This window comes from Mauremys mutica, chromosome 8, assembly GCF_020497125.1.
Source record: "Mauremys mutica isolate MM-2020 ecotype Southern chromosome 8, ASM2049712v1, whole genome shotgun sequence".
Classification (NCBI taxonomy): Eukaryota; Metazoa; Chordata; order Testudines; family Geoemydidae; genus Mauremys; species Mauremys mutica.
Window position 1 is genome coordinate 28,281,253 of NC_059079.1, and position 15,093 is coordinate 28,296,345.

General features: G+C 40.3%; 1 protein-coding gene across 1 annotated transcript; it reads right to left on the bottom strand.

The window, feature by feature from the left end:
* Nucleotides 1-1,114: 1,114 nt before the first annotated feature.
* Nucleotides 1,115-12,694, bottom strand: LOC123376412 (uricase-like). Its single transcript, XM_045028367.1, has 8 exons — nt 12,610-12,694; nt 11,506-11,724; nt 10,165-10,281; nt 9,961-10,039; nt 5,702-5,888; nt 4,943-5,066; nt 4,401-4,484; nt 1,115-1,812 (listed from the first exon to the last, which is right to left on the bottom strand). The coding sequence occupies exons 2-8, from the start codon at nt 11,680-11,682 to the stop codon at nt 1,732-1,734; spliced, it is 849 nt and encodes a 282-aa protein (XP_044884302.1). The 5' UTR covers nt 11,683-11,724; nt 12,610-12,694; the 3' UTR covers nt 1,115-1,731.
* Between the last annotated feature and the right edge of the window lie 2,399 nt (nt 12,695-15,093).

The window sequence follows — 15,093 nt, forward strand, 5'->3', positions numbered from 1 at the left end:
TTTATTTTCCCATTAAAAGTTACATAGATACACTAAAAGCCCATGCAGTCATTAAATTATGATGCAGAAGAATAGTAAAGATCTGAAACTCTCAAGTGTAATACAATAAACTTCACAGAAAGGAGAAAGGAATGTCCCAACACAGAGTTAAAAGTACTACCGACCAAACCAGTCAGGTCAACTAGTGAGCAGTTCAGGCAAATAACAGCACATCTGGAACAAATTCATCCCTTGGTGTAATTAGTCCTATTGTCTTTAAGGAGGTGACATATGATGATGAGCAATCGCTGTCCTCCAATTTCATGTGGCATTTAAGGCAAGCAGGTGAATTCTTTTGTGCAAGAAAGAGAGAGAGATGCTCCTATGCTGCAAGCAACCTCAGTTTCCCAAGCACCCAATTCAGGATGTGTTCCCCAATTTTTAATGCTACCCAAAGCACATGATCAGATCCAGTAGGGAAAAATAAGTCTAAATGCATTGAGTGAGAAGTATAATGCACAACATCTTTTGGGGTGAGATTTTCAAGCATGCCTAAGAGATTTAGGCAGAAGTCCCACAGAATTTAAGCTCCTGTCATTAAATTGCTTCTAAAATCCTGTCCTTGGAAACTAAAAGTAGCACTTACAAGATGACTGGAGTTGAGCAAGATTTATGTTGTGCATGTGTTAGTTGCAGGTTGTGAACATGTAGAAATAAGATTAGCTGATTTTGCTATTTAATATCTTTGCTCAAAACTATGTCCTGGAGTAACTAAACATTTTGAACAATATGCCTATTTTTTCCACAAAAAAGCAATAGCTCATTTCTTGGGTTGACTCCTGATCCTGCCTGCTCAAAAGTAACAACAAATGAAATTAAAGAAGAAGATTTCAAGAACCCCACAGAGATAGCCCAATACCTTTAAACATTTCAATGATTAACACAAAAGCAATTATACAGCTACATAATCTCCACAGCTGTTTATTTGATTAGCAATAATGTGGCAGCTGTGTAATTGGAATACTTACATAGAAATTAGTCCACATCTGTACTATTAATATTGTAAAGAAGATATAATATATAGGTAGGTAGAATTTTGTTTTATTTCCTCATTTGCTTCTTGAAGAAAGCTGGGTCCATTTTAATTTACATTGGAAATACAAGTAATAATTCTGCCTTATTAAATTTACAATATTGAACCAGACCCTCAGCTGTGTAAATTAGTGTAATCCACTGAAGTTATGCCAGTTTACACCACCTAAAGATTTGCTCTCATGATTATAAATTAATTTTGTTACTACAATGCATTAATGCACAAACATTAATAAATAATAATTTATAGAACCTATTTAGGATTTTAAATGAGTAGAGCACATTAGAGACATTAACTGATTAACTGAAACTTTCATCATATGCCTGAAAATAGTTATTTTCTAATTAACTGATCTTAATATTTCTTGCTGGATTTTCAAAGGAGCCCAAGAGAATTATGTACACAAATCCTATGGCGATTCAATGGGATTTGGAAATCTGAATTCCTTAGGCTCCTATCAAAATCCCAATCTCTGTAATTTGTGGAGGCCAAAATCAGGCAATATACAGAAAGATCAATGAATGGAATGGATACATTCTGAAAAGAAAGCCACATGATAAATGCATCTTATATGTGTGAATGGAGCCCAAATGTTTATAGTTTGTCCCCTGTTGAAACATCCATCCAATTCACTGACATTGCTTCTCATCTCTTGTATTTTAGGCTTGATCTTCTAAGCACTTCCTTCTACGGAGTACGCATGTACAAGAACCATAGGGAGTCTCCACTGGGACCAGAACCTGAACATAAATGACATATACATAAATAACTCTTCTCCAGCTGGAGTATCCATTAGCTTCAGAGGTATCATAGAACTGAAATCAATATTCATTAGAATCTGAGGGCACTCAACCCCATCATAAGATCAAGCCCACAGGGACTATCCCTGACGTTATTGAAGTCAATGGGAGATTTGCTATGGACTTAAATGGGAGCAGGAGCAGACCTATACTGGCTATTTAAAGGATGCCAGGATAAGAGTAGTGAGGGAAGGGGACTCAGACCTGAAGAAAACAGAGAACAAGGGAAGACTAAACCATTCCTCTATCAAAAGTGGCAATCATAAAATCAAATAGCCTGATTATCTTCTCACTTATACCCGGTTTGCATCAGTGTAACTTCATCAGGTCGGCTCCTCAGCTGGACCTGGGCAGCACAAGAGCCACTGAGGGAAAGGTGTATACATGTTTTACACCACCTTCCATCCTTGCCCCCCACAAAATTTGTGAGTTGTGCCCAGTTCTAACTTGTTCCCAGCTGCAACAAAATATCAGAGGGGTGTTCTGGCAGCTGGGGAGTTCTGGAAAAAATTCATAGATACCAAGACAAGAAGGGACCATTGTGATAATCTAGTCTGACCTCCTGCACAACACAGGCCGTAGCACTTCCCCAAAATAATTCCTAGAGCAGATCTTTTCAAAAACATCCACTCTTGATTCAACAATTGTCAGCAATGGATAATCCACCATGACCCTTGGTAAATTGTTCCTATGGTTAATTACCCTCACTGTTATAAATTTACACCTTATTTCCACTCTGAATTTGTCTAGTTCAACTTCTAGCCACTGGGTTGTGTTATACCTTTCTCTGCTAGACTGAAGAGCCCGCTATTAAATATTTGTTTCCTATGTAAATACTTGTAGACTGTAATCAAGTCACCACTTAACTTTGTCTTTGTTAAGCTAAATAGATTGAGCCCTTTGAGTTCATGGGTATGTCTACACTACAGCTTATGTTGGCATAATTTATGACACTCAGGGGTGTGAATAAACCATGCCGACATAAGCACTCATCCCCCTGACATCGTTTCTGATGTTCATGGAGGTTTTATTATGCTGATGGGAGAGCTCTCTCCCTTTGGCATAGAGCATCTTCACCAGACATGCTGCAGCAGCACAGTTGCACCGCTGCAGTGCTGTACATGTAGACATGGCCTCTTTCTTTAAGGCATGTTTTCTAATTCTTTAATAATTCTCAAGGCTCTTTTAGGAACCCTCCCCAATTTATCATTATCCTTCTTTAATTGTGGGCACTGGAACTGGACACAGCATTCCAGCAGTGGTCACACCACTGCCAAACACAGAGGTAATGTAAGAACATAAGAACGACCATACTGGCTCAGACCAAAGGTCCATCTAGACCAATATCCTGTCTTCCAATGGTGGCCAATGCCAGGTGCTTCAGAGGGAATGAACAGAACAGGTAATCATCAAGTGATCCATCCCCTGTCGCCCATTCCCAGCTTCTGGCAAACAGAGGTTAGAGACACCACCCCTGCCCATCCTAGCTAATAGACATTGATTGACCTATCTTCCATGAATTTATCTAATTCTTTTTTGAACCCTGTGTTAGACTTGGCCTTCACAATATCCTCTGGCAAAGAGTTCCACAGGTTGACTATGCATTGTGAAGAAATGTTTCCTTTTGTTTGTTTTAAACCTGCTGCCTATTAAATATAACCTCTCTACTACTCAAGATTCCCCTGTTTAGGCATCCCAGGATTGCATTAGCTTTTTTGGCCACAGTGTCGCACTGAGAGCTCATGTTCAGCTGATTATCCACCACAACCACCAAATCTTTTTCAGAGACATTGTTTCCCAGGAATCCCCCATCCTGTAAATATGTCCTACATTATTTGTTCCTAGATGTATACATTTATGTTTAGTCATATTAAAATGCATATTGTTTGCTTGCGCCCAGTTTACCAAGCGATCCAGATTGCTCTGAATTAGTGTTCTGTCCTCTTCATTATTTGCAATTCCCCCAATTTTTGAATCATCTGGAAACTATCAGTGGTGATTTTATGTTTTCTTCCAAGTCATTGATAAAAATGTTAAATAGTGTAAGGCCAAGAACCGATCCCTGTGGGACTCCACCAGAAACAGAGCGACTCAGTCAAGATTCCTTGTTTATAACTGCATTTTGAGACCTATCAGTTAGTACTGCAGTACTCTGGCCACACCCCCGTTCCTTCACCAGTCAATACACTGGCCCTACATCACCAGAGGGAATGCATAGGAAGCCAGTTAAACTAGTTTTTATGGCCCCTTTGCAAGACCAGAGCAGTACAAATGAGCCACACTGGGGTCAGGAATTGGCTTGTTGACCTCAATGGCTTTTCTTTCAATTTACAGCAGTATAAGTGAGAAGAGACTGAACTTTATGGGACAGGGACAGAGAGACTTCCCTGTCCCCACCCTTAGCCTCATATTGTGATGATTGATCCCTTAATTCTATAATACAGACATTATCTGGGTACTGTGCCTGTTGCAGTGGATTCAGTTTTTTAGATGATACTGTGCATTTAATATTTTAAACATCTCCTCACCTCCTTTTCATTGGCCAATCCCAGTTTCTTCAAGTCTGTGACAAAATAGTGAATGTTGTTCAAGATGACTTCAGTCTCCTCTATCTGAAACCATAAAAATGGTGTCCACAATTTGTCACACTACTTTCAAACATGACAATCTAACCAATTTTTCATTTGTTGTAAAGAAAAACAATTGACGGATCACAAAAGGAAGGGGAGCGCAGAGGATAAAATAGACCCATTTTAGAAACACTTGAACATTATTCTGTAGCATTTTTTCCTTTTCTTTCTGAGCCTACTCCTGTTAAGTGCTGAGTGCCCTTCACTTCCATTTCCTTGACAGGAAGTGCTCTGCACCTCAGCCGGTTGGTATTTTGTGTGCATTCTCAGTTTTCAAAAATGGCTAGCTGCATTTTCAGGCAGTTTCATGTTTTACTTAGTTTATCTAGACCAATTAACGTATAACTCACATAGGCTCAGCCTGAGCTTCTCAGTGGACCACACTACTGTATTTATTTATTTATTTATATGAGCTAAATATTAAATGGTGAAAAAGATACCTGAGAAACTCTCGCCAGGATAAGCATCTGAATATCACTGACAGTCTTCTGGTAAGAGGGTGAGTATTCCCCACAGTCAGGTGGCCCAGAAAATGCCTCAAGGACACTCTCGTGAACAATATCCCTTAAAAATATTGTATAAAAGTAAAGATCTAAAATTACCGATGAAGCATTTTATTAATTGCCGTTATGCTTGTCTTTTTTTTCTCTCTAATATTTTGTTTGGTTATTATTGTAGTTTTCTGCATCTTCCTAATACCAGATATAACACAAGGTTTATACTAAGCCCACTCCCCTGCCACTTCCCCCAGTTTCTCCCCAGCCTTTCTACCCCCAATCTTACAATTCTGCAAATAAGCATTTTATTTAAGGTATTTAACAAATTTGATGCAACTTCATATTTTGCGGAGGTGTTCTGTATTCAAATACAAACTACCCAGATCATCAGCTGGTGTAAATTGACACAACTCCACATTGGAGCTATGCCAGTTTACACCAACTGACAATCTACCACTCAGAGCCTTATTTTCAGAAACACTTGAACACTCACAACTTCAGCTGAAGTCAATGGAGCTGTGAAAATCAGGCCCAGAAAATTTAAATAAGGCAGTTTTAATTGTAACAAAAAGCAAACTGCGGTTGCGTTTTGGGCACGGTCTGTGCAGTGCCTACTGCATGTGGAAGGTTTTTGGTTTGTTTCTTTAGAGGGAGTCTAGGATAATACATTTGCCAGCAAACATAATTCAATTCAGTACGTACCATACACAATCAAAGTCAATATCTTGGCACTCGCCATAGCACCACTTGCAGAATAGTTCTGCACTTAAAACCCTATCGGTCGTCTCAGGCAGTGTGGTGTATTTGTCCCTGTGGAAGCCTTCAAAACCAGCCTGTGTTGTTTTCTTAAGTTTCAGATCTTTAATTCCAGAAGAAATAAGTGGACAACCTGTGATCCAAAAATATCAGAAAGAAAAGATGAGCTCCTGTTCATGCGGGAAGATGGAAACTCTTTGGCAGGGGGAGAGGTCAGTTCCATAGCCATACAGCATTCACCCCAAGCTGCAATTGTATGCATTTGTGTGATACTTAGGTATTGTTAAAAATTATTTTCTACACACACTTAGGTAGCTGAGATCCAACTTCTAAACATTAGAAGTTAGCATTTGATCCTGAAAGGTGCTAAGCCCTAACTCTAAGGAGAGGCACTCTCCTGATCCAAGCCCCATTAAAGTCAATAAGAAGATCATATCTATCTCAATACCACTCAGATTTCTTGACTTTTTAATTTTAGAAGATTTTTTGAATGAGAGGAAACTTAAGGAGTTTGGCTTGTTTAGCCTAACAAAACAAAGGATGAAGGGAGATATGACCGCTCTTTATAAATACATCAGAGGGATAAACACCAGGGAGGGAGATGAGTTATTTAAGTTAAGGGCCAATGTTGGTGCAATGGATATAAATTGGACAAGAACAAGTTTAGGTTTGAAATTTGATGAAGGTTTTTAACCTTCAGTGCTTTCCAAGTGGGGTAGTGAGGGCAAAAAAAACCTAACTTATTTTAAGACTGCACTACAACAAGTATAGGGAGTGGAAGGTATGATAGCATTGTTTGCAACGGCATATGGCCCATCTGCAACTGCTATTAGCAAATATCTCCAATGACCAGATATGGGAGGGGAGGGCTCTGAGTTACTACAGAGAATTCTTTCCCAGGCCTCCGCATGCTCAGGATCTAACTGATCATTTCAGGACTTCAGTGACTCAGACAGAGTTTATGGGTCTGCTACAGGAGTGGGTGGTGAGGTTCTATGGGCCTGCAATCTGCAGGAGGTCAGACTAGATTATCATGATCATCCCTTCTGGCCTTAAAGTCTATGAGTCTGTGACCACCCTGGGATGTTTCAGATGTCTAATCCTTTTGATTATGTTTTGTTTCACTATAGGACTAAGATTTTTCTGAGCAAGAGAAGCTGGTTCTTTGTTTGATCTCAGGTAACAATTAAACCTCTTTCAGGTTTGAATGGTTGATCTCTCATAAGGCTTTCCGTTTAGCCCTGGTCTACACTGGGGGGTTGAGGGGTCAATCTAAATTACGCAACATCAGCTACATGAATAATGTAGCTGAAGTCAACATACTTAGATTGACTTACCATGGTGTCTTCACCGTGGTGTGTCAACTGCTGCCGCTCACCCATCGACTCTGCCTGCACCTCTCGTGGCGCTGGAGTACAGATGCTCCCTGACTTATGCAAGCATTCCATTCTGGAACGCCTTGTGTAAGTTGAATTTTGCATAAGTCGAGGATGTATACCCGACAATTATATGCAGAAAAAAAAAGCTTAGGGAACTTACGAAACTTTTTCTGTAAGTGCGGATTTGCATAAGTCAGGTTTGCGTGACCAAGGGAGCGTCTGTACAGGAGTCAACAGGAAAGCACTTGGGGGTTGATTTATCGCGTCTAGACTAGACACGATAAATCGATCCCTGCTAGACCAATCGCTGCCCGCCGATCCAGAGGGTAGTGTAGACATACCCTAAGATACTTAAGAATTATCACTAGTGACAGTTGAGAGGTATTTCATTTTTTAAGCCCTGGAGAAGCACATGCCCCACATACATAGCAATATGACATATGTAAAGCATGCGACACCAACCTTGAAACTACACCAAGATGTCTCCAAAACTGAGACGCTACAGGTCCAAAAGGGAGTCTGTTCTTCTAAACCAGATAAGGATAAATTTCTTTCTGCTGGTAGGGACTGGATGGCTCAGGGCAATGGCAATGGGGTATAGGCTCTGAAGGGTGCTTACACTCTGAAAAATGATTGTGTAAAAATCGCATTGTGAGTAGGGGATGGTTGGAAGTTTTCTATCAAAACTGGTTTTGACAGATAATTGAGTTTTCAACCAAACAAAATACTGAGATTTTGTTGCACCATTTTTGCAGAAAAACAAACATATGTTTTTGTGTCGGGTTTTTTTGGGGGGTTGTTATTGTTTTGGGGGTTGTTTGTTTTCTAAAATTTGACATTTTTGTATAAAAATAATATCTCACCTATTCTAATCATGAGGTCTATTTTTATTCTATCTCGGTGATTTTCACATTATCTATCATCTTAAATTCATTACAATAATGTCTGAGCTCCTATGCGATGTTTATCAATACCCTATTTTATGCTATTATTCTCTCCAGTGGGCTTGGTGCCAACTAGATGGGACAGAACACCACACTCAGGAGGGTTACATACTTCCTCTAGCTGAGGAAGTGTGTCCCGAGCTTCAGAGACTTCCCAGTTGAAATCCTGAATGAGCCCCCACTTCTAATACCAGCAGACCCCGGTTGTCAGCAGGTGGGATCAAACCTGGGGCCTCTGGAGCTTAGTGCATGAGCTTCTACTGCATGAGCTAAAAGCCATATGGCTGTTAGCTAAGGCTGTAGAGCAAACTCGTTAATCTCTCTCTCTCTTTTTCTCTCAGTAGTTTTGGTGCCACTACATCGGACAGAACACCACACCCAGGAGATGTGTGGGTTACACAATCACTGCCCAGGTGGCTGTGGCCACAAGAAAAGCCCCTGGTAGCCGCATGGCCAATTTCTTTCCAGGTCTAACAAAACTGTGAAACAGGAAGGAGATTGGATGTTTCATAGGATTGGTAATGGGCTACAGAGCCTTTTATCTCTTGGTTACAAGTTTGAATCCTGCCTCAGTCATCAGCAATTAAGGGTTGCTACTATCTGGTGGTGGTTGTTCTGTACAGGGCTGGCGGTCGCCTAGGGCGCCAGGATTCGGGGGGCGGCATTTTGTGCACTCCCCACGGGGAGCACAGGAGCTTCTGGTTCTGCTCCCGTCGCGCCGCTGAAGAAGGACCTTCTGCCGACGTGCCGTGGAAAACAGCAGCAGGCAATTGAGCAGCTCAATGACTGCCGCTGTCACCTACGACATTTCGGCGGAGGGTCTTTCTTCGGCGGCACGATGGGAGTGGAACTGGAAGCTCCCGCGCGCCCCGTGGGGAGCGCACAAAATGCCGCCCCCCGAATTCTGCCCAGGGCGCCAGAAACCCTGGCGCCGCTCCTGGTTCTGTAGTTAAGGAGTCTGTTGTTAGTATTTGTATCAGAGTAGTGCCTAGAAACTGTAGTCCCATTGTGCTTCACACTATAGTGATTTCAGTCCAATTCCCAGCATTACATCCCCATGTCAAGTAAAATACCAACACATTTGGCTCTAACTGGCACTCTTGTTGGCAGACACAGCAATGAACTGGAATTTATACATTCAGATTAGTAGTCAGACACATAATATCCTAATTGACACATGCAAATGCAGCCTTAAATCCTGCATTTCTTGAGCATTCCAAAACTCTGACTGAAGTCAATGGACATTTTGGTTATGCAAGAAATGGAGCATTTGTATGCACACATTTGAATGTTTACACATGAAAAATTGCTTGCACAGAGGTATGGTTGCAATTTTAGAGGTTAGGCTGAGTTCCTTCTGACAGTTGGGCCTGATTTGTAATGCTGAAATTGCATCTTTTTAAAAATAAAGCCAGGGCATATCCACGGGGCTTTGCAGTATTAATGCAAACGAGGCAGTTGGACTTAAATTTTCTGTCTTTGGATGAATATTGACTGTTAGAGTAATACTAATAGTCAAATTGTAGGCTATACTACAGTGTATTAGTTGAAGCAGCTTATTTTCAGAAGACAGTTAAGTCTGTATAAGTATTAATGCTTTGTGGACAATTGTAATTATTATGTGTTTAGGAGAACTCTATAAATAGAAGTATGGATCCCACATTACTTGCTCACCCATGATTCTGTGAACAAGGACACAGAATCAGATCCATAGTAAAAACTTATGTGCCGCTTTCTTTGTTTTAGCGCTACAAGGAACCTTTGACTGTGACCTAAGCCCTTTAACTCCTGCTACTATCCCTAAACCTGTCTGTTTTGAATCAACAGAGACATTAAGGAAGAAGTAATAGTGCTGCTGGAAAATTATAAATTATTTACTCACCATCCTGACACCGTTCAACTTCACAAAAGCGAATTCCTTCAGGAACAAAGATAAAGGAATGGGCATGGGGAACTCCATTCTACAGATTAAAAACACAGATGTAAGTAAAACTGCAGTGCACTGTAGTATAACTTTTAAAAAATGAACTGAGAGAAACAATTATCCAGAATATATGTGCTGCATTATACTAGCATTTTTATATACCTGTTCTAGACGCCGCCATGGTGCCTCTTGAATATAGGCCTTGACGTACACCACATGGCAATATGATGAAATGAAGTAGTTGCAGATATCCAGGGCAAATTGTTCTATAGTTTCAATCTAAGAAAACAAATAACATCTTAGAGGGCACCAGTTACATAATGTATATTGAAATACAGGTCCAGATCACTGTAAATGTTGTGGATAAAAATGGATTTTGTGGCCGATATGGATTCCATTCAATTCTGGGTGTATAAAGACAATGTCAAACACCTGAGCACAATGCAATAGGAGCTAAAAAGTCATATTTTGTCAGAGATCCCTTATGCCTTACATAAAGTAGGACTCACACCAAGGAAAGGACAGAGCAAGCTAGAATCACTGAATTGAAAAAAGTCACTACTAGATCCTGACCCTTAGAAGATACAATGTCAAAACACTCTGGGTGGGTACTCTGATTCAGTAATAAGAACTGAACAAGGATAAAAGCTAAAGATGGGGTTTCATTAATTAGACTGAGAATTTGGTACATAGTGTGACATAATTAGGCTATATAGAATGAGGACATTAAAAGACTAGCTGATTAAACTAAACTGAGTGTAGTGATACTTACCTTCTTTGTAAAGCACTTTGCGATCTACTATCTACTATCACTATATTAGAGCTAAGTATTATTATTCTTTTTTATTATTATTATTTATTATTTTATTAAAGAGCGCACCAGCTGTCCTATTACAAAGGTACCCGTAACCCGAAGACAGGTGTGAAAACAGTACTGGCTTTATCAGACAAAAGTCTGTCCGAAAACTAACGAGGGGTCCAAATTCCAATATTCATATCCAGAATTGGATTCATACTTTTCCAAATTTCAGGGGTATCAGACACTGGGGATCTGGCCTGATCAAATGCAAAAAACATTCATGATAAGAGAGGTCAGCCAAGCCTAAAAATGTCTTCAATATATAAAATATAGATTATTCACATTTGTGCACCAAATTACCAGATGAGAAAGTCTATGTTCTGTATAAAGAATTAGTACTGGAAACAGAAAAAACCCAGTTCAAAATCTTGACGGGAACCTCAGTGCCAAACTGGAAAGCAGACAGAGGAAGAAAAACAGATGAAAGAGTAGGCATTTTGATCTCACCCAAACTCTCTTCACCTTTTGCCTAGAGAAGAGCTTGTGGAACTGGATGAGCTTTGGAAGGGGACAGGACAATTAAAGAGGAGGGAGGATCATTTGATGTATGATGACAACAGAAAAGTAAGTACAATGATAAATTCCAGGACAACATCACAAATATCAATCTGTACAATACTAAGTAGAAGAGTTTAAAAGAATACCCCGTTGCATTTTGCCAAAGCAATGACAGCGTTCTTCATGGTGTCAGTAGGGATAACAGCAGAATTGTCTCCCTGCAAGTACTCATTGACAGAATCCAGTCTAAGATGTACACAAGCCTCCACTTCTTTAATGCAGTGTTTCTTGCCATCTCTTCTAATGCGAAGAAGCTTAATCATGTTCTTTCCATATTCAGCATTTAAGATTTCCAGATCTTCCTTCTGCAATAAGAACACATGCATTTTCTACTCAGTGGAGATCCCAGTTACAATGGAAGCCAGAGTCTGGCTTAGCTGGATCAAACACCTGTTTCTTTATCAATAAATGGTGATATTTTTATTTTTGTGGTTACCGATGATCATTAAAATAAGTAATGGTGAAGGTGTGAAATCTTGGCAGGAAGAAAGGAAACATTTTAAGAAGATACTATTATTAGTGTATTTAACATTTATATTGCAATAGTGCCTAAAGATCTCAGCTATTGTGGGCTCTGTTGCGTTGGGGCACTGTACAAACACCCCAGATAATCTGTCTGTAGTGTGGAATAAATGTTCTGTTTGACAAGGGGAGATATAACATACCACTACAGATATTAGGCCTGATGTACCACTGTGTTACTCCTCATATATATATTGGCTGTGACTCCACTGAAATCAGTGATAGGCTGAAATCAATGGAGTTACACCACTATAAAAGGGGAATTACAACATTGCTGAATGAGGCCCATTATTCATTATTTATTTTATTTTGTTTTATTACTACTACTACTATTGTGGTAGGGCCCAGGGACCCCAATCATAGAACAGGACCCCACTGTACTGGACACTGTGCAAACACATTAAAAAAAAGACGGCCCCTTCCCCAAAGAGTTTACAATCTAAGTATAAGAGAAGAGAATTAATTAATTCAACAAATGGGGGAGAACAAGGAAACAATCAGACTGTGATGGAGTGTACGAACCCCACCCTGGCCTGGAAAGGGTTAAAGGACAGCACTGGGCCCAGGTAGCCCTGCCCCTCCAGCCCTGCATGCTCCAGCTGGAGGCAGGGTTGAAAAGGGAGCAACCCAGCTCAGAAGGGGGAGGCTGTGGAGGAAGACAGTCCTACCTGGAAGGCTCCTGACAAATGTGCCAGAGAAGTCCCCCTGAGGGAACAGGGCTATATTTCAGCCCAGCTGGGGCTGACAGTTTGGTTTCTTTTTCTTTTTACCTTATCTGGGGCCAGAAGCCTAGAGAGGAAAGCAGTGGTAGGAAGTGACCCAACTGAAGTGCTGTGCTGTAACTGCTCTGTGTAGATCCTGCTAGAACGAACTAAAAGGCGCCTATTTCAAGTTAATATATTCCTGTCGGACACATGACTACACAAAATTTGCTGAGTGGCTCTGGATTTGTTTCCCTGTAGATGAAATCACAGTCTGTCCCTCACCCTGGAGAGCCAAGCCACATCACTGGCCCAGATCTGCACTAACATTTTCTGGCTTGCCCCTGAAAATTCATGAATTCAACCAGCCGAAAGGTGTCAAAATCCTTCTAAACCTCTCCCCATATTTGTAAAACAACAAAATATAAGCAGAAGCAATAGCATTCTTGCATTATTTCAAAGCTATTAACTCCCTGGGACCCACTTATTTCTTCTGCATGGACTTCCTTCCTTTCAGTTATATATTTGGAGAGTGAAATGTGATTACTGAAATCTGATTGCATTTCATTGTAACTAACCTTATCATTGCGTTATGACTAACTGCAAAATGATCATTGGTTTACAAAGCACTAATTTCCTATGATCAAAGTGAGCATGCTAGCTGTGTTCTTATGGCAAGCCTCCAGGAGTCAAGTGCCTTTACAGCAACACTGGCAGCACCCAGGTTACAGTGAGTTGTTGTGAAAGTAATGGACACTGAAACGAACCCTCTCCGGATGTATCCAAGGTGAGGCGTATTCACAGGCAATATGGAGAGTTTCAGAGTGTGGGAAAGTGCTGTTATTTTGTTCTGTGATTTAAGAGAGGATGTCATCTCCTGGGACTCTATCACTTGCAGCTGTCAGTGCAGAACTGGCAACAATAACACTGGCAACAAGTGTTTTCAGTATTAAATGACTAAAATGATGAATTAGATAATGCACTTTGACGCTGAAAAGTGCTAAGTATTATTATTATTTATATATCTAAACACAGACTTTAGCAATGGAACAAGCACCTTTAAAACCACTGATTGTCAAAGATAAACAACCAATTTTAAAAAGAAGAGAAAAGAGTAATTTGTTGTAGATTATTCCAGTGCTCTGTTTGTACAGCCATTATATACTCAGACAAACTGGGCCCTGATCCTGCTAACACTTAAGTACATGTTTAACTTCAGGCACATGGTTAGTGCTATTGAAGTCAATATAAATATCAAGTTAAATATTAGAACATTATTCTTAGTTTTCCCAATCCTTCCACCATTTTTCCCCTCTAAAGCCCTCAAGCCACAAAATATACTGAAATTAGGGGGGGGAAATTCCTTCTCCCTTTACGGTGTAGAGATTCACCAAAGTCCCAGATGAATCCAGCTACTCCTCCAGTCTAGTGAACTCCCTGTGTGAGGAACTTGACACTCACCCCATGTGAAACCAGGGCAGTGTTATTTTTTTTAGAAGGACTAATATCTGGGGAGTAGTTTCACTAAGCCATATTTCAGCCTGCCTCTCACCTCTGCTCATTTGCATCCTATTTTAGCCTGCAGTTACACCCCTTCCCTCCCCCCAAATCATACAGACCGCACATATTTGTAATTCTTATTTCCATTCCCCATTATAGTCTGATATTTAAATAATACCCTCACTGAGTGGTACAGAGTTCTTCATAAGCAGAGAGGAGACTGTTTTTGTTTCTACTTTTTTTATTACTTGGCTTCCTCGTCATTAAATTTCTCTTTGATGTCCATCATCTTATAAAAATTTTTCTTGGCGTTATTGTTCCTATTTTGTTATGACTACTTTCTCATAGGTTTACCTAGAATTGCCAGGTTTATTTTGGCTTGTGATTTAATGCCTGTGTCCTCGTGGGAATGTGAATTGCTGTCTACTAGGTGTAGTCTTTTGAGAGTCCTAACTAATCCCCCCTCTTTTTTCTCTTGTATGTCTGTTGCGTGTAGGTGAAGAGAAGCTTTGAGGGGAAGCCCCATACGTATCTTATATGAGCTTCCCTTAATGCTGCTGTCATTTCAGCCAGCTCCCCCTTTTTTTTTTTTTAGAGTGGTGGTCCTGGAAGATCAGTACTTTATGACCTAATAGCATCACTACAGGGAGTCCTTTGGCTCACCTTAAAGTTTACTCTTTGTGCACAAAATAGTGAAGTAAAAAATTCATGTCTTTTTGTCAGTTTAAGCATGCGGAGTTCTGCAAACTCTATCTCAATCTGTCTTCTTGGAATAAGAAAATACATAGAACCTGCTTTAGAAATTGCACTGGATCCTCCTCCTTCAGGGAGACCCCTGTTCCTTAAGTTATTTCTCCACGTCTTCCACCTTCTCCACCAGGTCTTGCTCTCTTTTTTTTTTCCTAGCATTTAATTCTATTCTACAGCAAAGCCTCTGCTTTCACTCTCTCC